Source organism: Sabethes cyaneus, chromosome 2, assembly GCF_943734655.1.
Source record: "Sabethes cyaneus chromosome 2, idSabCyanKW18_F2, whole genome shotgun sequence".
Taxonomy (NCBI): domain Eukaryota; kingdom Metazoa; phylum Arthropoda; class Insecta; order Diptera; family Culicidae; genus Sabethes; species Sabethes cyaneus.
In genome coordinates, this window is record NC_071354.1 from 67,046,522 (window position 1) to 67,069,802 (window position 23,281).

A 23,281-nucleotide genomic window follows, 5' to 3' on the forward strand; every position below is an offset into this window, starting at 1 on the left:
TTGTCCCTTGCGTTTCGTGGGAACAGCATAGTAGTCCTGCCCAATTTCCCTTATGGGTTTTACGCCAAGTGCGTTCTGGCCAACTTAATTGGCTTCGCTTACAATTTGCTGTCTGATCTGTGTTGGAGATTGTTTGTGCATATACTGCGCTAGTCAAATAGTTAGAGTCGCACAAATAAATCTTCAACACAAACGGGCAGCAAATTTGTATTTATGCGAAAAACTTTTTAATGGCTCTGTCACCATCGCATTGGTTCAGGAGCCATATTTTCGCAAGGGGTACTTTCATTCGACGGATATTGGAAACCAGAACTTTGCTGTTTTCAGCAAAACTGGTATGACAAATCCTCGTTTGATGCCCAGGGCATGCATATTGTTGCATAGGTCAATAAGTGCATGCCTTATCTCTGAGTTGACTACTCGAGATATTTGTGCAGTCACAGTAGAACTCGTCGTGGATGATGTCCATAGGCGCTATGTCTACTGTTCTGCATACTTACCACACGATGAACCGTCTCCCAGCGACGATTTCAGAAATGTGGTGAGATACTGCCAATCTAATGGGCTTCCGCTCATTGTAGGCAGTGATGCCAATGCCCATCACATCATTTGGGGCAGCTCGGATATCAATCCGAGAGGCTCTGATTTGATGGAATATTTGAGTAGTACCAACCTTGGAATACTCAACATTGGCAATTGTCCAACTTTCATACGAGCTGGTAGAGAGGAAGTGTTAGATATAACACTCTGCTCTAACAGGATCAGCCATGAGTTGGCACAATGGCATGTTTCAAATGAGACACCAATATCTGATCATTGCTTTATATATTTTGATCATTTGGGTGTCTCCTTGAACGCTGCAACCTTTCGCAATCCGAGATTTTCTGACTGGGAACTCTTTGAGGAGGAACTGGCGACGAAATTTCAAGGATTCGAACCGACGATTGAGTCATCGATCGACTTGGATGTGGCTGTAGATGTCACAACATCTTTTATTGCGGAATCTTTTGAAGTAGCTTGCCCGCTAAAAACTATTAAAACGACTAGAGGAACACCGTGGTGGAACTCTCATCTCGCGGAACTAAAGAAACGATGCAGGAGAGCCTGGAATAGACGTCGGAGGGATGGCGTGGAGCCTTTCAAGCAGGCCCGGAAAGCCTATGCAAAGGCTCTACGATCTTCAGCACGCACGAGCTGGCACAGGTTCTGTAGCAACGTTTCCAGTTTCGGCGAGGCAAGTCGACTTAATAAAATACTGTCAAAATCGAAAGATTATCAGGTTAATAACATTCGAAGTTCAAACGGTGAATACTGTTCGAATGACAATGAAATCCTGGAATGTCTCTTTTATAGTCACTTTCCGGGCTGTGTGGAACCTGAAGTTCGAAACGATCCAGAAATCGTTTTAGGTGGCTTAGACTCATGGGCTTTTGCTCGGAGACTTGTCACAACTGCGATTGAGTGCGGCCGTGAACAGCTTCTCTCCATACAAATCTCCTGGAACAGATGGAATATACCCTATTCTACTGCAGAAAGGATTCAAGTACTTCAAACACATTCTGAGAAGGATGTTTGTGTGTAGTATTGCTATTGGGTACATCCCAACTCAGTGGCGTGAAATAACCATTAAGTTCATTCCTAAAGGTGGACGCGCGACATACGAGCAAGCAAAAAGTTTTAGACCAATCAGTCTAACGTCATTCTTGCTTAAATCACTTGAGCGGATTGTTGATCACCACATCCGCGAAACAAGCTTAGTAGAAGTTCCTCTTCATTCAGCACAACATGCTTATCAAAGTGGCAAATCTACAACCACTTTATTACATGATGTGGTGGATAAAATTGAGGTTGCTTTTTCACAAAAGGAATCTTGCTTAGGAACTTTTTTGGATATTGAAGGCGCGTTTGATAACGTATCTTTCGCTTCCATTTTGGAGGCTGCTCGTTATCATAATGTGCCTTCAATAATCATAAAGTGGATAGAACAAATGCTTAGTAACCGATTGCTTTTTTCGTCCTTACGGCAAGCAAGCATTTGGAAGCAAAGTGTTTGTGGATGTCCACAAGGTGGCGTTCTCTCGCCTCTTTTATGGAACATTGTGGCGGACGGCCTATTGAGGAAACTCAATGGTCTAGGCTATCCGTCATATGGTTTTGCGGATGACTATCTCATCCTAGTAGTTGGAAAGTGCATAAGCACATTATTTGACTTAATGCAGCAGGCACTACGCGTCGTGGAAACGTGGTGCCGAGAAACTGCACTTTCGGTAAATCCGAGCAAAACATCTATCGTCTTATTTTCAAGACGTAGAAATACCAATGGAGCTCGCGCTCTGCGCTTTTACGATTCGGATGTTGATGTTGTGAACGAAGTGAAGTACGTGGGGTTGATTCTCAACTCCAAGCTTGACTGGTCCACAAATATTGACTTCCGAATTAAAAAAGCGTGCATGGCCTTTGGGCAATGTAGACGAGCAATTGGCAACTCTTGGGGGCTTAAACCCAAATACATACACTGGTTATACACGGTCGTTGTCAGACCAATACTGGCGTATGGTTGTCTTGTATGGTGGCAGAGAGGGGAAGTTGTGACTGTCCAGACAAAGCTAAACCATCTTCAAAGGATGTGTTTAATGGCAATGTCTGGTGCATTTACTACAACTCCTACTGCCGCCCTAGAAGCTATTTTCAATATTAAACCTCTACACTTCCACCTGAAGCAAGAGGCACTAATATGTGCTTATCGACTACACGCGATTGGCCTTTGGCAGTCTGTGGACGGTTCCACTGGTCATACTCGATTGTGGTCGCAAATTGTTGCTGAGGACAAGTTTGCCCTTGCTCCTAGCGATGTAACGCTCATGCGTACTTTCCCGTATAGGACTTTCTCAAGTGACTTTCCTCCTAGAGAGGATTGGATGTCAGGCTACATGGAAAGGAAAATTTCCGACTATGTGGTCTGTTATACCGATGGTTCCTTGTACGAAGGTCGCGCGGGTGCTGGTGTTTACTGCCGTGAGCTAGAATTGGAGGAATCCTATTCGTTGGGTAGTTACTGCACCGTTTTTCAAGCTGAAATCTTTGCAATTATGTGCGGAGCTCAGTTTGCACTTCAGAAAGAACTGATAGGCAAGATTATCTACTTCTGTTCTGACAGTCAAGCCGCTATAAAAGCCCTTTGTGCGGCTAATTCTAAATCTAAAACAGTCATCGCCTGCCACACCCAATTAGAAGAACTAAGCATTCTAAATGCCGTTCATCTGGTTTGGGTTCCTGGCCATTCTGGTATAACCGGAAATGAATGGGCTGATGAACTAGCAAGATCTGGAGCAGAAAAGTCGGTTTTCGGACCGGAACCTGCTTTACCAATTGCGGCATGTTGGATAAAACAAAAGATTCGATCTTGGTTTTCATCTGAACATGTACGTTATTGGGAAAATCTTGAAACTTGTCGTCAAACGAAAAGTTTCATTGTTAAGCCTTGTGAGAAGGTTGCGAAATTTCTTTTGCAACACTCAAAGGTAAATTGCAGTATTCTTGTCAGATCACTGACTGGTCACTGCAGGCTAAATTATCATATGGCTACGATTCAGCGAGCTGAATCGTTTCATTGTAATTTATGTGAATCCGACTACGGTACACCATATCACGTAATTTGCAACTGTCCTGCAGTAGCACAATTGCGTCATAGGATCTTTGGATCCTACGTCTTAAATGAATCGGATTTTAGGAAACTAAAATTACGAGACATTTTGATGTTCCTTACCGAAAGCGGTATTGAGCTATAAGCTCTTATTTATCATGAGTATACCCCCCAGGGGGTGTACTTTTGATAAGTTAACTACCAAGGATTGCAGTATCCCTTCGGGGGTACAAAAATCTCTCGGTATATATATGTTTGTGTTTGTCCAAATTCCTCATCCACCCCTTCCTATTCCTCCTGTTTTCCTTCCCGTCCTCATCAGGTAAATGATGACACGGGCAAGATGGGCAAGGCACAAATCTTCCACATGATTGTGAGGAACGTGCTGCTCGAGCCAAAGATGCTGATACCTGATACCTGATTGCAAATTCGCACAAAACTGGCGCTCTACAGAACACTAATCCTCCCGGTGGCCCTTTACGGACACGAATCATGGACGCTAAAGGAAGCTGATCGGCGAGTGCTTGGGGTTTTTGAGCGTAAAATTCTGCGATCTATACTTGGTGGCAAAATGGAAAATGGAGTGTGGCGCAGACGCATGAATCACGAGCTGTACCAAGTATACAAATATGCTGATATAGTGACGGTAGTGCAATGTGGCAGGCTGCGGTGGGCTGGACACGTGGCCAGAATGCCCGATGAAAGAGTAGCCAAAACTATTTTCAGCAGAGAACCAGGAAGAGGCCGTAGACTCCGTGGCAGACCCCGCACCCGGTGGGTGTGTGCTGTCGAAGACGATGCACGTTCAGCTGGTGTTCGTGGGGATTGGAGAACGGCAGCCCAGGACCGACGGTACTGGAGGACTATAATTCGTTCGGCGCAGGATCGGTAACGGACCGTTGCCACTAAAGTAAGTAAGTAAGTAAATGCATTGAATGAAGTTATTTGAATCAGTTATGAAATATATAGGGTACTTACTTACTATAGTGCCGGGGTGCACTGTACTCGGTTCGGGGCTACTTATCACCAATTCGTGACGCGTTTCGACACTTCAACCTGCTCGAGCCATCTAGCACTTTTGGCCCCTCTATTCGTGGTGCCGGTGGAGTTCTTGAAGAGAGCAGTCGTCCGGCATCCTTGCGACGTGGCCTGTCCACCGTAGTCTTCCAACTTTCACCAGGTGTGCGATGAGAATCTCTCCAAGTAGTGTCTGCAACTCGTGGTTCATACGTCGTTCATTTTGTAGTACATCGCTTTTGTATGGCGGCGTATGCTCCTTGATCGAAGCGTCTTGCGCTGGGAAAAATAGGCTCGACTTCCAGCTTGAATGCATCGATGAATCTTCTTGCTTGAATCGTTCCTCTCGTTTCGATGCCCGCTCGCCGGATCCACACCTTCAATAACGATATTGAACATGTCACACTTTCCATCCACTTCTCCAGTACTTTCTGCACCTCCCAAACCAATTAAATAATCCAGTGACGTGCCGTTGCTAGTGGTTCTTGATGAGTTCTGACGAAGTTGGTCCTTTTGGGCGACTTTATTATTCCTCAGCTGACTGATTTCTTGCCGGATCTCTTCGAGATCAGGTGCTGTTATCGTTTGTAGGCACTCCTAGGTCAATTTCGTTGCGTCTCCGTTGAGATACTCATCGCAATACTTCTTCCACCAGTCGACCATCTCGCACTCGTTTGTGACCAAGCTTTCCTCCTCGTCCCTACACATATCGGGCTTCGATGTGTGTCCCTTACGAGATTGGTTCACCTTCTCATAGATCTTACGCACCGGATTAGCCCGGAGTAGTTGTTCTAGCTCTTCACGATCTCTATCCTCCATGTGGCGTTTTTCCTCCTCAGGACCGTGGTCAACTCATTCCGCGCTCGTCGATACTTAGCCAAATTCTCCCTCATGGCAATTCTTGGATAATTTTTCCAAGCTCTTTTTTTTCTCTTCACCGCTTGTTGGCATTCCCCGTCAAACCAATCATTTCGTGCGCCCGAGGTTACCTCGCCTAGACCTAGCACAGCGGTTCCGACCTCACGGCCGAGCGTTTCCTCGGCAATCGATGAGAATATGGTCGATTTGATTCAAGGTACGTTGGTCAGGTGGCTAATTTTTGCGGAGAAAGAAAATGCTTTTGATCACCAGGCCTCGGGAAGCTGCAAAGTTGATACATTACTAGCCGTCATCGTTCGTATCAGTGTGCATACTATGGAGCCCAATTGCCGGTTTATACATTGCTTCTTTGCCGATCTAGGCGTTCATATCCCCGATGACGTTCTTGATGTTCGCTGGCGAAGAACTATTGTACGTTACCTCCAGGCTGCGCATAGAACGCTTTCTTCTCGTCATCGGGTCTACCTTCGTGTGGACAATGCACGTTTATAATGGTGTAGTTGAAAAAACTACCTTTTATCTTCAACCTGCACATCCTCTCATCCTCTGCATTTTGCCTATCACTGCAAAGCCCGTTGCCAGCTTGTTTGGCGCTCCACCGCTCTGGTAAAATTGGGCTTTGCCGCCACGGATCCTCCACAGCTTCTAACCTTTATAGAGCTTTCTGACAGCTCAAGCACCCACAGTAGCGAACACAAAATACGCGTGTATATACAGGATTTTTGCCTCATTTTGGAGAAAAGCTGATGCCTGAAGCAAAGCAAAGCCTAGGTGCTACATTTCGTTATCGAAACTTGACCTTCTGTTTTTATACGACAGACTTCGCAGCCAGCTGTTACAGTGCAGGACAATTGCAGGGCCAGTTACTACGATCCTATTGACTCTGACAGCCTCTCCCAGTCGAGATTCGAACATAGGACGACTGGCTTATTAGGGCAGCGTTATACCTCGAAGCCAACTGGGAGGTATGCTTGTGCTGATGCTCGTTTGCCTCATTTTTTTCAAGCACCAACACACACATAACTGGAAAGCTCTATGACAGATCTCCTGCAGGGCCACAATGCCGAACTTTCGGGGTTCTAACTGATCGAGCTGTACCCTGTCGCTACCCATGAAATTTAGCGTTCTGCAGTTCCAGGTACCAAGTATCCATTCCATGTCGTCGCCTTTGTCCATGCCGAATGTTCCGATTTCTTTGATTGTTCGTAGTATGTTAGTTTTCGGTTAGTAACCTTACTAGCGCCACACTACCGCGTCTCGTGATGGGACTATCATCTTATAGGGTGATTTATGTATTTTGGACAGGCGTTACGCGTACTCTATTTTGGACATTTACGGCAAAATCAAATGGAAATGTCCAAAATAGTATACGCGTAACGCCTGTCCAAAATAAATAAATCACCCTCGTACCGAAACTACACAGCGCGTCCTTCCCTGTCAGTTTGCGAGCTTAGTTTTCAGCAGGGGTGTGAAATTGTCAAAATTTTGCGGACTAAACATCCATGAATGGTGATAATTTGGAACCAGCCAGCATATCGAAAATAACAGCTAATAATAGTCTAATTATAGCTAAAAGGTTAACTGCTTTCTAATTAGTTTCAGTTGTTTTAAAACGAGTCAATCTTTAAGTAGGTCCCAGTAACAAAGGTACCAAAACCAATGAGTGGGATACATACAATGTATGTAGTTTAACAGCCACATCACCCCTCTGGTTTACACCGGGGTTGGTTTCGCGATCTCCGCCGGTTGCTCGTATTCCGGCTGGTACCAGGAGGCGATAGGGATAGGAGTTGGTAGATAAGCGACTAAGGACCACCATGTGGTCTGTATTGCGCATTATCCAACTGTTCACCAACCAGAAACCAGCCGTTTTTGAATTTTGATACAGATCTGTGATTTTCCATGAAAATCAAAACTTGAGTTTCTTTTAGGTGTACTTTAATGGAAAAAATAGTAATTAATTTAATCGTATTGTTTTTACAATGTTGCTGTTAGAGGGTATTTAATGAGAATTTCGAATAAAAATTGTTTCAATTTTTTACTTATTTCATCTCTTTATATGATGATGCAGTAGATTTTATTGGCAGTTTTATTCAAAGAAATATCGGGTATAGTTAGTATCGGGCATCTCTACTTGACAACGTAAAAAATACATACGACCTTGACTGTGATTGGTAAATCCAAGGATAAATCGACGGGACGGTGACCGTTAGCCCCGTTAGCACACAAGTCGACAAGGTCGACATACAAAGAATAACTGTCACACAGCTGATTTTGACAGTATTGATTATTATAGTGTTGTTTTTTCTATTATCAAATTTACTCCAAAAGCGTTCGATATTACGAATATTACGTGATTTTCAATGAAAATTTTGCTGAAATGTTCCTTAGCCGTGTTTGCTGCCTAAGGGGCATCGTGCCCAGACAAACATTACTTCCGCGAAATGTATTCGCTGCAAAAACACGAACAATCTCCTGTGTTGTGACACGATATCCACCGTCTCTGCAGCAGCAATTCCCCATAGGATCTCGTTCGGACGAAGGCTTCCAAATTTGCGATGAAAACATCCAAAAATATCTGGAAAACATTCGTTTAGAGTACTACTCTTTGAAAGTGATGGATCAACTGAACAAGAAGGATATCAAACGCTTGGCGCTTCTGTCGCATGTCGTTGAAATGTATGAGCAGCGCCGAATTATTGTGGATAATCTTAAATCGCTCGAGGAAATGAACTCCGAGAAAGATGAGGATATGTTACAATTGATGAAGGAAGAAAAAGAGGTAGGCTATCAGCATCCCAATTAAAGCACCTAAAAAGTTACCGAATTTTAGGCATATACTAATATTTTGACCAAACTGGACGATGAAATCATGGACGGCATTCTTTCTATGGATGAAGAGGAAGATTTTAATTCTTTAATCATGGAAGTTGCTGCTGGTGTTGGTGGCAAGGAAGCAATGCTTTTTGCACGGGAAATTTTCGACATGTACTGTGGGTTCATCGAATTCAAAGGTTGGCAAATTGAATATCTCGAAACGGAGGACAGTGAACTGGGAGGTATCCGTCATGCTTCGATTGTCGTAAAAGGTAGAGGTGCTTATCGGCACTTGAAGTTCGAAGCAGGTGTACATCGAGTTCAACGGGTTCCGGTGACAGAGAAAGCCGCAAGGATACATACAAGTACTGCAACCGTTTCGGTCATTCCTCGTCCAGATGAGTTCCAGATTGAGCTTCACGACAAGGATTTGAAAATTGAAACCAAACGGGCAAGCGGAGCAGGTGGCCAGCATGTCAATACTACGGACAGCGCGGTACGCATTGTTCATTTACCTACTGGAGTTGCTGTTGAATGTCAAACCGAACGATCACAAGTGAAAAACAAAGAGATTGCGAAACAGAAACTACTGGCCAAATTAACGCAACAAGAACTTGAAACTAAATTTAACAATAGTAAATCGTTGAAAAAATCCCAAGTAGGTCTGAGTTTGCGGAACGAAAAAATTCGTACTTATAATTACAGCCAGGATCGTATAACGGACCATCGGGTTGAGAATGGCACAATACACAATTTGAAGACTTTCCTGGAAGGGGGCCCTCAGTTAGATGATATGATTCTAAAGCTGCGGGCGGCACATCGAAAGACACAACTGATGGATATTGTTAATAGTGTAGAGAACAAGTAGACAATATATTAGATACAATAATAGATTCATTCAATTACCTGCAGCGTGTTATAATGCTTCGAGGACCGTAATTGTTGCCATGTCTAAATATAACACAAATAAGTCTCATCACGAAAAGTTAATAAATATATAAAGATTAAGAGATAAGCTTGTTTATTACAAACGAAAATCATTCAACTTAACGATCATTTTCCTATACTACCCCAATCCCCGGCCTGTCCCAGCTGGGTTACGTGATCGCGGACTACCTGGTCGATAATTTTTTGAACCTCTCGACATCCTTGTAAGGCAGTTTCCAGTACATTTGGGAGATGATCTAAATGAAACCGTTGGGACATTTCCATAAAGGCAATCTTTCCACTGCTTGGCAGTGAGGCTACCGTCAATGTAGGTCCGCCACTCATTTCCTCCAGATTTGAAACGTCCATCAATGGAACCTTACCGGCTAGCGATGCGGTACAAGCGCAAACATACTCTTTTAAACAAACGCCAGCATCGATGAGCGCCAATGTAGCTGCATTAACGGATGCACAATAATTTCCACCGTCTGCCATTAGCACTTCGATGTACACATCGATCTGACTTTTGGGATACAGTTCCGTCTTGATGGCGGCACTCAGCGCTTGCTGCAAATGGATGGTCATCTCTTGGCTTTTCCTATCACCGCGTGGTCTTTTCTTGCGTTCTCCCGTTGAAAATGTGGCCATACTGTACTGACAGTTGACGATTACCTCTTCGTGACTACTTTTCTTGGCCGAAGCCTGATGTGGCCCATATACAGCCGCTAAAACCTTGGTGTTGCCTTGCTCAATGTATGCACTACCATCCGGTTGACTAAACACTCCTAGCTTGCACTGTATACGGCGCAGTTCGTTGGCTCTTCGTCCATCCAACCGAAGTCCCTCGTCGGATAGAAGCTCCATTTATTAAAATAATGTTTTAAACGGTCTAAATTTAGAGAAATAACTGCAAAACATATCCCGCAACACGCGCTTATTAAATTATTTGGATTTACGGCTAGTAACGATAAACAAAACTGAACTCACCAACACTATTCTACTGACAGTCGACATTGACATGTTCATTCTTCATTTCGTTTTCAACGCAAGATTTTTATAGCAACGCTAGTATCTGTCAAACTTTCATTCATGAAAGTTTGACCAAAACAAAAATCCATTATTTACCAACGCTCGCTATCAGATACAGCTTGTACTAGCACTATTTTCTTTATTCCTGTAGAATTCATTCAATTTATATTTTCAACAATCTAATTATTTCGTAAATGGAGCGAATTTGTAGACTGTGCCTGCAAGATGAACCGAACTTAGGACCTATCAAAGATTATTCGATCAATTGGCCCGATCAAAACGACGCAGAATCCGAAAATTTCACCCAGCTTATTCTTCGATATTTATCTATACAGGTAATAAGGATAATAGTTTTTCCTCTTTAAAATAAATTTTGAAAACTAAAATTGTACTTAACATTCAGGTAATTAAGCCAGAACAACCCACTTCGGAAACTGTGATTTGCAGCAATTGTCGATCTGCGATTGTAGATTGGCACAATTTTCGTGAGTGCTGTCTTCGAAATGACGGACTATATCTGAAACTTCTTTCTGAAGTATCCTCTGTAGACGATGGTTTACTTCAGGTGTCCGAGACAGCAGGAAACGACATCGAGCCTGATGAACCAAAACAGGAAGAAACAACCGCAGATTGTAATGAAGCCGCTGGTGAAGACGATGATGATGATGATGATGACGATGATGATCACAACTCGACACGAATTGATTTCTACGAGGTGGATCTAGAAGATCAAAAACCAGAGCCAGAATCTCTTGAAGACTCGTCTTCAAAAATACCTCTCAAAAAACGTGGACGACCACGAAAGGAAAATACCACTAAAAAACCGAATGTTCCCAAGTCTCAAGTTTCAGAAATATGCGAAACAGGAAAGAAACGTGGTAGACCCAAGTTGGCTGTTAAATCAGAGAGAAGAGCAGAAGTTTGCCCAATGTGTGGAAAATTTATTAAAAATATGTCCGAGCATATGAGGATCCATAACAACGAAAAAAGGTAGGTATAAGTTTTTACGCTTATTTTTAACTTCATGTTAAAATTGATTTTATCTCTACTAGACATCAATGTCCATTTTGTCCAAAAGCGTTCGTGAGCGCCTCCAACTACAGTTCACATGTCAATATTCATACGCGTGCAAAAATGTACAAATGCGATCTCTGTGACAAGCAATACCCTATGCTGAACGGGTTAAAACAGCATCGGATAACACATTTTAAAGATCGAGTGTATTTGTGTCCTGTATGTGGTAAAGCATATTACCAACCGACCGGATTGGCACGGCACAAGCGAACTCATTTCGAGGAACCGAAAATTAAATGCTCCGAATGCGATAAGATGTTTCTTTCCAAGTAAGCTCGAAACTCGCATCAAATAGATGGACAAACTCTGAAATGCCGATTTTTGTTTTTAGCGGTGATCTTCGGAAGCATTTCACTAAGCATCTGGATGAGAAACCCTTTGCCTGCGAAATCTGTGGCCGGGCGTTCAGAAGGAAGGACAATTTAGTGACGCACTTGAAAACCCATCGGCCTACAACTAAGCGGAGTAGTGCCGGGGTTGTACAAAACCAAGTACCAACGGCGCTTGAGCTTTCGACGATAGCGGAAGGTTGAATTCGATTGTACTTTTTAAACCTAGATCAGGTTTAAGCAATAATTGTAATTAAAACAAACGTGCAAAACATTGGCATGTTTTCTTCCTTATCACAAGGTGCAAATTTTAAAGTCATGTGGAACAACATACGTGTCATGTTATGTGAGGTAACTTGTCCACGCGAAAAAAGAAACCTTTTAATATAAACATTTGCCGCGATTCTTTATTTTGCTCAAAATCAAATTATTCAGTTACGTAATTATCCACCTCATAAGGTAATTCTTTTAGCCACTTTGCTCGCTACGTCCCTCTTTGTGTTGTTCCACCCCGATTCGAAGCAGGCATCATTTTTGCAGAATAATTGTCTAATATTTTAGCAACATGCCCTACCAAGCACTCCATACATCACTCTTTTCTTGGTCCCCTTGGAGCAAAGTCCGTGCCCTTAGAGGAAAACCGAAAAGCACAACCATTTCTTTAGTGCCAGATCCGAAGAAAACAGTAATCATCTACGAATCATCCAAAGTGGCTACACCGTTCTACATACAGCTCCATAGGCAGCGAAAGTGGATAGACCGCGCTCCAACTGAAAGTTGAATTCGTCATCATTTTGGACTCTCATAAGGGCTCAAAGGTCATCAATACCTATACCCACGCATACCTAGTAATGTGGAGAAAAAAGAAGCTAACAATCTATTTGCTGTTCTTCAAAAGTGTGACCCGCACCAGTTCGCCCGCGTCTCATCCGGAAACATTTCGTCTGATACGATCTCTGAAAGCTCAGCAATATTCAACATCACTTTAGAAGTTCCTCAAGGAAGCGTACAGGGCCCGCTTATTTTCATGCTGTATGCAAACGACCTCGCATATCGGCTGTCATCTGGAAAATAATTCTTCGCTGACGATCTTAAAAACTTCCGGGTAATTTCGTCCTCCCTAGATTTACAAATGCTCTCCTGACGACAAATAGCGTTATCTTTGGTGTTTTCTTTGACGTTCCCAAAACCACAAACCACATCGGCTGTCCATCATTACTTTCAAATATAAATCTGAACACTCCAGCTCGGATTCTACGAACCCGACGGCAAATGGAACAATAGATCAAAATAATGGTCGCAGTGGTCAAACCTTCCGACAAAAAAAAATGATGTAGGTACTTCTGCTGCCACTCAATAAGACAAAGTATGCATACAGTAATCCATGCTGTGTTTGTATTAGTGCTTTCAACGTTGTCCGCTATTCGCCTCTATTCTACATACCGATCGGAGCCGGATCCGATCAGAAATTGCGCTTCGATGGGAATACATCGTATGCTATAACATACGTCGATTGTGACGTTTCTGATCGGAACGAGTCCGATCGGAATGCAGAATCGAGGCTATTAGTTTGATTTTAATATTAAAAAACGTTCTTACAAGAATGCTTTTTGTAAATAGAATTCGATTTAAGCTACAATCTGTACGAATGCTTTCGAAGACGAAGAATAAAGAATTTCAATGTAACGAGTCAGATACAGATGTGCAGGCTTTGTTTCTGTTCCTATCATTTCACATGTTGACGGGTGACTCTGCACAGCATTGTTTTACCTTCGTTCTACTTATGCAATATCTATCTGCTGACATTCCTCGTCAAACTCCACTAATAGTCATCTTCCATCGTCGTTGTCGAAAGCAACACAAAGCCGGGGTGGCTCGTGCTGTTTCAAGCAATCGTTTCAAGCAAAGCATTCAACTCGATCTTGGCTCACTTATCGCTAATTTCCCAGGCGTCTCAGCAGTGACAAATCATTTTCGACCTGATCAAGCCATCTTGCACGTTGAGCCTTCCTCTTCCTGGTGCTGGTGAGGTTGTTAAAGAAAATTGTTTTCGTCACAGTGTCGCCAAATATCATCCGCAGCACCTTCTGCTCAAACACGACTACGGCGCGTATGTCCTTCGTGAGTCACGTCACGACTTCAAGTCAGAACTACCTGTCTAAAAAGGGTTTTGTACAGCTTCATACGGCGGAGCAGCGTTTTGCGAAGGGCAAAGTAGGAACGGTTTTCCACTGGAATGCGCCGCTGGATCTCCTTACTAGTGTTGTTGTTTGCGGTCACCAGCGATGCCAAATACACGAGCACATCTAGCACCTCTAGTTCGTCGCCGTCAGCGGTTCCCGTCCGTGGTTCCTGGTTATGATCCTGGTAAGTTCCTGGTTATGATATTAAGTCATCTGCGCAGTCTAGGAGTTGGTTACCTTTGGCGAAAATCTTGCCTCGTATCGATGTCCGCTCGTCGGATAACCCCCTCAAGAGCGATGTAAAATAGCATGCATGATATGTCGTCAATTATCAATTACTGCTTCTCGAAATGAGATGCGCGAAAAACACATCCATTGGTCCAATGTAGTTCTGATCAGCTCCGTCAGCTTGTCCGGAAAATAATGTTCGTGCATTATCTGCTATAGCTGGTCCCGGTCGACTGTTTCGTATGCTGTTTTAAAAAATAAAACAAAATGTGATGCGCGGGCACGTTGGCTTTAGTGAACATATCTGCCAGTTGTTTGTTTCTCGGGCTCAGCTCGATCTTCAGAGTTCCTCTGTTGACGTGATCACATAAAAAGTGGTGCTTGACATCAATATGTTTCGCCCTTTTGCATTCTACGTTCTTTACCTTTGAAATACAGCTATGGCTGTCTTCGTAGATCATGAAGGATTGATCCGGTGACATCACTTGAAGATCCCTTGGTAAGCCTTCCGAAGATCACTTGATAAGCCTTCCAAAACGGATAAACTCAGCGCATCATACTCAGCTTCTTTGGATGATGAGACCATAACAACCAAAAACTTGAAACACGAATCCGCTAACAAATTTTCGGTCTACAGCATCTGTAGCCCAATCGGAATACAAGAGCAATGGAACTATCCTTCTTGGTTCACTGTAGCTTTAAGTCATTTGTGCCGTTCAATTGGCGTGGCGAACAATTGTTTTCAGTGAATACCATTGGAGGTATCCGGTATTCTATTAATAGCCCCCGAAGTATCCTACGGAGTAACTTATATCCAGGCGAACGCACAGCATTCGTACATCACACTTTTCAGTATTTTTCGATACGGTTGCTTCGTAGTGGATGTATCTTGAATCGGCAGCTGACATCTTTTCCCATTAATTTTGACTGAATTGCATTCAACCATAACCAAATTGATGAACACACATGATTGATTCCGGGTTTGTTGGATAGCGAAGAAACCAAATCCATGTGGTCTCCAACTACCAGGGGATCGTTGATATATATATAAGCACGTACACAACACTTTTTGGTAGCCCAAAAATATAAGCAGCTAGCTGACCCGACAAACTTCGTATTGCCACAAATTAACCTGTGTTGTACATAAATCATGAATCAATCAAGTTCAACCTTAGATGATTCATTTTGGCAGTTACGTAACTATGAAAGCATCCCAGGTAACCAATAAGCATCACCAATGCTATTCAAATGCAGGCCAATAAGCAATAGAAAAAATCTTGACTCCAAAACCACTTACATGTCAAATTTGGTTCCATTTGATTGATTAATTCTCGAGTTATGAGGAAATTTGTATTTCATTTGTATAGGAGCCCCCCTTCAAAAAAGGTAAGGGGTCCTAATTCATCATAGAAAAAAATGGTTGCCGCCAAAAACACCCACATGCCAAATATGGTTCTATTTGCTTGATTAGTTCTCGAATTATGAGGAAATTTGTATTTCATTTGTGTAGAAGCCCCCCATCTTAAAGTGGGGAGGGGTCCTCATTCACCATAGAAAATATTTTTGCCTCCAAAAACCTCCATATGCCATTTGGTTTCATTTGCTTGATTAGTTCTCAAGTTATGAGGAAGTTTGTATTTTATTTGTATAGGAGCCACCCCTCCTAAAGTGGGGAGGGGTCCCAATTCATCATAGAAAAAAATTTTGTCTCAGAAAACACGCACATGCCAAATTTGGTTCCATTTGCTTGATTAGTTCTCGAGTTATGAGGAAATTTGTGTTTCATTTGTATGGGAGCCCCCACTCTTAGTGGGAGGAGGGGTCTCTAACCATCATTAAAACCTTTCCTGGCCCAAAAAACCTCTACATGCAAATTTTCACGTTGATTGGTTCAGTAGTTTTTGATTCTATAAGGAACATTCCGACAGATAGACAGAAATCCATTTTTATATATAAGAAAAGTTGTGCTTGGACCATAAGAATTTTTTCACCAAGAGTCCTTTATTCAACAAGTTCCAACAGCGACTGCTTTAATCCATATCGATTTCTTGAGCTTACACAGAGAGGTAGATCATGTTCTTAAAGGCCGCAAGATCCATAAATCTTAGGTCGTTCGTTCGTTGCCGTAGCGTTTTTGTCATTGAATCGTCCAGTAACCGGGTTGAATTCTGACTCCCGGCCGGTGTATATGTGCGCCACAGCTCTGGTAGATGATATGACCATCCCGGGTGTTTTTTATAGAGCATTTAGAGATCACTCGAAGAATTAGTGAAGATTAGCTCAGAACCGTGTGGAATAGAGACAAGTTCTTAGTACGACAGCGTTCTAAGCTGCTGAATCAGAGTGTGTTCATAGAGCGGTGCCTAAGAAAAAGTTGTAGATCTGATCTGAAACTTGCGTTGATTTCTTTTATGTTCATTATAGACTCAAACATACCTCAATACATAGATTTAATGTATTTACAGTGGCCTCATCCAATGGGCACATGTAAGCTCATTACAATCATAGCACAAACAAATTGAAATATAATAGTATCTATTAAGCAACGGTTGTGTGTTTCTCCTTCATAGTTAGAATCCTCATAGACTTCTAAGATTCAGTTCTAGTTTTTGGTTAACATTAAGATTATTCTTCATAGGATTCATCGTTTAGTGACATCTAGGTTTCTCCAAAAAACAATCACGATCTTCGGTTTCCTAGCAATCAGTTTCAATTCGTTAGGTAAAGTTCTATCTAACCACTCGCGCTTAGATGTTCGAAATACATCGTATAACTCTGCCTGGCTGTGACATACAAAATAAGGCTCTAAGCTCACACATCAATTAGTTTACAGTGTTAACTAGCTCAAGTGCATAAAAGAGCCGCTTATAATTTGAATTAGTAAATGTAGTAAATAATATCCTTGTGTCAAGATGGAATCACGGACGCAATTCTGTCGGTCTGCATTGCATATTTAAACGTATGTTAAAAAATTTCAAACAGTTAGCAATTGCAGAAATAACATCTGTCTGTATTAGTACCTCTAGGTAACGATTTCTAGAGTTTCGTTTGTTTTAAATCCATATAAGTTTTAAACTCATATAAATACGATGACCTGTTTCTTCTCAGCTTCTGCGTAGGAAATAAAATAAATCTTACCTCATAATTGTTACGATGCAGGACGTTGACTAAGCAGTATATTGAATCCTGAAAATGAAATGAAAATTACTATTTTTTCTTTAACAGTTGTGTAAAGATAGATGTATGGTATTAAAAATTCTACTAGAAATTCATATTTGATTAAACACAAAAATAAAATGACTATGTTCCTTATCTTCATACGTTCTGGGTACGTAGGAGGTATAATCCGATACTAAATTGTTTATTTATTTTCTTAGCAATACGGTTTCATTTACATTCGCTTTGTAGAGAAATAAATTCAACAACAGTATTTTTGTAGATTTTTGTTGCTCTGATAAGTTATGGTAAACTCTCTGAAATAGCAACAAGAAATATAGGTACTGCAACAACTTTTATCGAAACAAAAAAAACGGCAAACGATATAGCAATCAGTCACACGCAGCTGGCCAATGATCTAATTTGCATGCAAACCGTGTTCTTTCCAGTCTGAGTAGCGGTTGCTTTGACCCCACTCGGTAGAATTCACAGTTTGCGTGGCATTTTCAATTTGAAGCCAGTAATAAAAAAATACCTTTGATCTTCGAATACAATATCGATCGATGACACATGAACAGATAGTCAAGAGGTAGACGGCAGATATAGTCAGGGTTCTGAACAAAACAAAAAAAACCTGCGATTGCAAAGACACCTGTCCATGTTTTCGTATTGAACGATGAGTTCACTCATAGATTGAGCGCAGATACTGATAAAACGAAAAATCTTGGTTTAACAAACACCTGCCACTTGAAACCGATGGCTGAACTATATAGGGTTTACCTTATCTTCATATCAGAGGCAAACATCACGTACTTTTCATGAATCAATGTTATGAAGACGTTTTGTGAAACCTCGTGGGTGTAAATATAAGAAAACATTACTGCGTTTCAATTCTTGGAACCCTTAGAGAGAATAACGAAGGTAGGTAAAACATTTTGATACCGTCATCCGGGGCGAGATTGTGCCAAAAAAGCATATGTTTTTGTTCTTTAGCTCAGTATACACACAATTTAGGAACTAAGTTGATTTAAAACCTGTCAATATATATTAAATTGTTCAATATCTGTATAAAGTAGTTCATATGGGGCCGTCCATGAATTAAGAAGACTATTAGGGGCAAGGGTTCGGCCCAAAACAACGCATCACACAAAAAGTTTGAACGAAAATAACATGGAAAGGTCTGAAATAACTAAAAATGAGTTCGTAGTCAATGGACAACCTATATATAACTAGTAGCGTTTCTAGGGTTAACGAGGGGGAGATATAGGGAGGGCGTGTATCCTAAGGGGGCATATCTCTATGATCATTTAACAAAAGTAACCATTACTTCGTTCCAGAACCCGCGACCGCAGGACATATGTACCACCCCCCCCCCCCTCCCCCATCCTTAAAACTGGCAGTGTATACACGGTATAATATATTTGTTTTATAATAGAGTGTTTATTCAGAGCATCTGAAATTTCAAGAGAAAAAGTAAAAATTATTTTAAATTATTTAGCAGACCTACGATGCTGTTTGCTCCAAAATGGATGATGCAGTCTAATCTGTCGTATTTTTATTGTGTAAGTGAAATCCACAAATTGGATCCATCATTATGGCTTGGCACAATCTCACCCCCGTGAAGCTCGAAAAGTACAATGTTTCGAAAAATATTATTTTCGTAATCAAAACTTATCCAACGCATAATAACCTTTTAATAAATTGTAAATAATTACTTTATATACCTTAAAAATAGCAAGTTGATACGATTTCTTGTTTGGGTTGGTTTATACGGGATTTTCGGTAAGCGTTATCTTCGAGTATTTTTGATCGCGAACTTTAAAACCCTGTTTAGGCTAAATAGTTTTCTAACATTATCTGTGTTCCATTCTAAGTTATGAATAAATATGTTATGTTCATCATCATTTTGAATTTGGGTCACCTGTTTCCAGATATAATAAATTTTCAAAAATAAACATTTTTGGTTTTTGGCACAATCTCACCCCCGTCTCACAATAGGTCGTATGAATAAAACAGTTTGCTTTGCTTTTCTCGTTTAAATCGTAGGGGAGCATTTGCTCTAACTCTTTCATTCATACGGCAATGTCACCCCGGATGGCGGTACTCTATCTAATTATTTTATAATTGTTTCGTCGATTGCTCAATGTTCAAAATTTATATCGAACTAAAAATATGTTTCGAAACAGTGACTGCCTTCCAGTTGGCTTCGTGGTATAATGCTGGCCTAATAAGCCAGTCGTCAGGCTGTAGTTAGAGTCAGTAGGACCATAGCAACTGGCCCTGCAGTTATCCTGTACTCTAACAGCTGGCTGTCTGTCGTATAAAAACAGAAGGTCAAGTTTCCAAAACGGAATATAGCACTAAGGCTTTGCTTTGATAGCTAATTTTATCTTTAACCAACTCTGTAACTTTTGAACAGGCAATATTTCAATTTTTCTAAATATACTTATGTTATTGTTCCAATGATATGCCTGGATCAGTATATAAATCTAAAAGCATTAGCAATTCATGAAATGCCTAAAACCTTTAATGGTTTGTCTAGATTCAACCATACTAATAAATTAATCTAAATTAGATTTCATTACAGCGAAATGATAATAAAATACCGACTTGCATATCCAATACAGATACCGATTATCAGTTAAAAAACAAAATTGTTTGTTCTAGTATTTACATTTGTATGATTAACAACAACATAGCGGAGCCGGGTTGCGTCCACTGCACACAACAATCGATAGTTGCCTGTTTTTAAGTGACTCATCTCGAAACCAAATAGTGCTTTCCGTGACTAACTGCTATCGGCGAAGTGTACAAATAGTATGTAATATACTTCAATTGTGAGGCAGGCAGTTAAGCAAGCTGAAATCAGCTCGAAACCATATGACACTATGCTGAATTAGAGGTACATATGTAGAGTAGTGGCACGTAGCGCACTATCCATTAAAAATACATCACTTGGCTGTGGTAAAACAAACATGTTCACCCACACCAGTGCGGCTTTATTTGCTTCCAAACTTTGAATCACATGATAGCGTCCAATTTGTGAAACCAACAACCAGCACATGAATAAAATTTTCCGTTATCTATTGCAGAGACAACGTTATCTTCCCGAAGAATCGCTGTTCAACGACTTCAATAGACTTATTCCACGAAACAATAAATTTAAATCAAATCATCAGGAATCACGGCTTGTCAGTACGATATGTTTATCGTTATCTACCTACCGCGTATCAAACCGGAATTAAGAATCCAGTCCCCTCGCCTTCCTTTTTATCCTTGCATACGGGCCGATAGCAGGATCAGTAATGAAATCGTACAGCACCTGCGTCCAGGACGAATGCTGCGGGATGGTGTCGTAAAATTCTGGTGCGATTCGTTTCACTTCTGGCAAGTACCGTCCTGGCACAGCCGGAAAGTCGTGATGTTCGTTGTGATAACCAACGTTGAATGTGATCCAATTGAGCGGACCGTAGTAGGAATACGTTTCGAAACCTTTGGCAAACATGTAGTGTTCGGAGATAAAATGACCGGCAACAGGATGAAGGCCCATCGCCAACAAGGAGCCAATCACCAGATAGAACATAACCTTCCAGCCGAAAAAATATACGACGATGGTGTTGAAAATTAGCTGAATAATTCCATTTATGATTTCTAGTTTCTGTGGAGGCTTCGGATTCACGACCAGTGGACGAAAGATGTAAAACAGTGGTTGCAGGCAGACCCAAATGAACTTTCCAAATGTGTTGCAGAACAGTTTTGCCTCCAGCAGGGTTGGTAAATCCGTATCGATCACTTCATCTCCTTGATAACGATGATGTTCCAGGTGATACTTTTTGAAGCTCACTGACATGGGCAGCCCGATCGGGAGATTACAGAAAAATCCAAACAGACGATTCGCTAGCGGCCTCGAATGTCCAAACGCCAAATTATGTGCTATCTCGTGGCATGCAAGCATTAGTGAGTGATTGATGACACCTCCCAAGCAGTAAGCCAGCAGAAAAATCATCTTCCACGATTGATCTTTCATTACAAACAGCATTGCAAATTGGGCCAGTACCATACCCGTTGCCACCCATTTAAATTGTGGATCATAGCCGAAAAGTTTCTTGATTTGAGGATACTTTTGCAGAATAATTTTTCTCCTGCTGGCGTGCGGCTCCTCGGTATATGTCCACTCAAAATCTGTACGGGAAACGTGCTGACCCATCCCGAAGAAGTTTAGCTTTAGTTTGCAGGCCAAAAAACTAAGTCAAAATTAATCATAACCACTTATAAGCTAAGATATAATTCCAACTGCACAAGATTTCACTGACTTCTCATCACTGACTTCTTTCGACGACCGGGACCGGTGACTGCGATACATCAAATAAAAATCGAACAAAATTCCTCAAATACCTACACAACTGATAAATTAGCGTTTGTATTGGAAATCGTCTACGTGTTGACAGACCGTACGGTAAATAACGTACGCACCAACACAAAATAATACTATAAAATTGTAGGAATGTATGCTATAAACTGCAGTAGTGACATGTGTGGATGAATGAATGAGAACGGTAAAGAAGATAAAGAATGAAAAGTCGGCAGAAGAAAGCGATACGAAGAAGAGTGTTTTTATATTTACATAAATAATGCGGAGTGCGATGAATATAGTTCGAACAGAGCTCGAAACCGACACGCGACACATTCTTGCATGCAACTTACAGTAATGTGTACAGGGGAAACGTTAGTATCCAGCTTTTTACGAGCCATAATGGCGGACGTATTCGTGATATTTGAACAGCACTCTTAACATTTCCCTAATACATCGCACGTTTTTTTCCGCGCGTTCACGGTAAAACTAAAGGAATGTACAGAAAGAAAACGTGCGATGTATTAAGGAAATGTCAAAAATGTTGTTCAAATATTACGAACACGTCCGCCATTATGGCTCGTAAAAACCTGGATAAATAGGCAAACATATTAAATATTTCCGTTGGATGCGAGTATCCAAGTGAAAGAGGAAGTGGTTAAAAATATCGATTTAGATTTCAAAGCAGAAGTAAAGTTAGTTCCTTAATTAAATCCAAGATCACGTTCATTTCCAAGTTTTAGAAATTTTATCCAGCTTTTCAGTTTCACGAGCCATAATAATTGACATTTCAGTAATACATCGTACGTTTTCTTTCCGCATGTTCACGGTAAAACCAAAGGAACGTACGGAGAGAAAACGCGCGATGTATTACTGAAATGTCAAATAAATATTACGGCTCGTAAAAAGCTGGATTGCATCTGTTTATGCACAATTTCGGGTGAAATGGGTAAGCGATTCAACCTGATCGTCTTCGATTTGAATGCACATAGGTCTTCAGTAACGGATATCACTCTCTTATCATAAGCCAATTGATCATTAAAAATTAGATTCGATAATCGCTCTAAATTTATATCCAGCTTTTTACGAGCCATAATGGCGGACGGCATAATCCGTGTTCGTAATATTTGAACAGAATTTTTGACATTTCAAATACATCGCGTGTATTTGACACGCAAATAAATACATATACATCGATGGATTATGCTGTCCGCCATTATGGCTGGACAAAAAGACCCGCACACTCAAAACAATCGGCACGTCAAGTTTAAGTGAAAAGATAGGTAATTTTCATCCATCACACTTTTCATGTAACAAAGCAAAGCCTGGGTGCTAATTCCGTTATCGAAATTTGACCTTCTGTTTTTTATACGACAGACTTCGCAACCAGCTGTTAGAATATAGGACAGTGCGGGGTCAGTGCTACGATCCTATTGACTCTAACAGCCTCTCCCAGCCGAGATTCGAACATACGACGTGTGGCTTTTCATGTAACATTCACGTGAATTATACTCGCACTCATATTCACCAGTTTATGTGCGATCCCAATAAATTTTATCAAGTTTCGCATTAACTAGTACATGAAGCTCATGTAAGTTGCTGTACAGAAGTTTACATTATTCATGTGGATGCGACGTGCCGATTTTTT

General features: G+C 41.3%; 4 protein-coding genes across 4 annotated transcripts; 2 read left to right on the forward strand and 2 right to left on the reverse strand.

The window, feature by feature from the left end:
* The first annotated feature begins 7,886 nt into the window (after positions 1-7,886).
* LOC128737193 (peptide chain release factor 1-like, mitochondrial) lies at positions 7,887-9,331 on the forward strand. Its single transcript, XM_053831783.1, has 2 exons — positions 7,887-8,321; positions 8,373-9,331. Exons 1-2 carry the CDS (start codon positions 7,920-7,922, stop codon positions 9,222-9,224), a joined length of 1,254 nt encoding a protein of 417 aa, XP_053687758.1. The 5' UTR covers positions 7,887-7,919; the 3' UTR covers positions 9,225-9,331.
* Positions 9,332-9,409: 78 nt separating this feature from the next.
* On the reverse strand, positions 9,410-10,204 carry LOC128737425 (exosome complex component RRP41). The gene has a single exon (XM_053832057.1). The coding sequence runs from the start codon at positions 10,145-10,147 to the stop codon at positions 9,410-9,412; it is 738 nt and encodes a 245-aa protein (XP_053688032.1). The 5' UTR covers positions 10,148-10,204.
* A 232-nt stretch (positions 10,205-10,436) lies between these two features.
* LOC128737796 (zinc finger protein 184-like) lies at positions 10,437-11,919 on the forward strand. Its single transcript, XM_053832501.1, has 4 exons — positions 10,437-10,647; positions 10,716-11,302; positions 11,365-11,655; positions 11,718-11,919. Exons 1-4 carry the CDS (start codon positions 10,507-10,509, stop codon positions 11,917-11,919), a joined length of 1,221 nt encoding a protein of 406 aa, XP_053688476.1. The 5' UTR covers positions 10,437-10,506.
* A 4,659-nt stretch (positions 11,920-16,578) lies between these two features.
* Positions 16,579-21,638, reverse strand: LOC128734207 (sphingolipid delta(4)-desaturase DES1). Its single transcript, XM_053828271.1, has 2 exons — positions 20,507-21,638; positions 16,579-17,312 (listed from the first exon to the last, which is right to left on the reverse strand). The coding sequence occupies exon 1, from the start codon at positions 21,487-21,489 to the stop codon at positions 20,524-20,526; it is 966 nt and encodes a 321-aa protein (XP_053684246.1). The 5' UTR covers positions 21,490-21,638; the 3' UTR covers positions 16,579-17,312; positions 20,507-20,523.
* Between the last annotated feature and the right edge of the window lie 1,643 nt (positions 21,639-23,281).

Coding starts and splice junctions, on each gene's coding strand:
- LOC128734207 (XM_053828271.1), bottom strand. CDS start 21,489: ATGGGTCAGCACGTTTCCCGTACAGATTTTGAGTGGACATATACCGAG.
- LOC128737796 (XM_053832501.1), top strand. CDS start 10,507: ATGGAGCGAATTTGTAGACTGTGCCTGCAAGATGAACCGAACTTAGGA. Junction 11,303..11,364: donor ATCCATAACAACGAAAAAAG/GTAGGTATAAGT, acceptor TATCTCTACTAG/ACATCAATGTCCATTTTGTC. Junction 11,656..11,717: donor GATAAGATGTTTCTTTCCAA/GTAAGCTCGAAA, acceptor TTTTGTTTTTAG/CGGTGATCTTCGGAAGCATT.
- LOC128737193 (XM_053831783.1), top strand. CDS start 7,920: ATGTTCCTTAGCCGTGTTTGCTGCCTAAGGGGCATCGTGCCCAGACAA. Junction 8,322..8,372: donor TGATGAAGGAAGAAAAAGAG/GTAGGCTATCAG, acceptor ACCGAATTTTAG/GCATATACTAATATTTTGAC.
- LOC128737425 (XM_053832057.1), bottom strand. CDS start 10,147: ATGGAGCTTCTATCCGACGAGGGACTTCGGTTGGATGGACGAAGAGCC.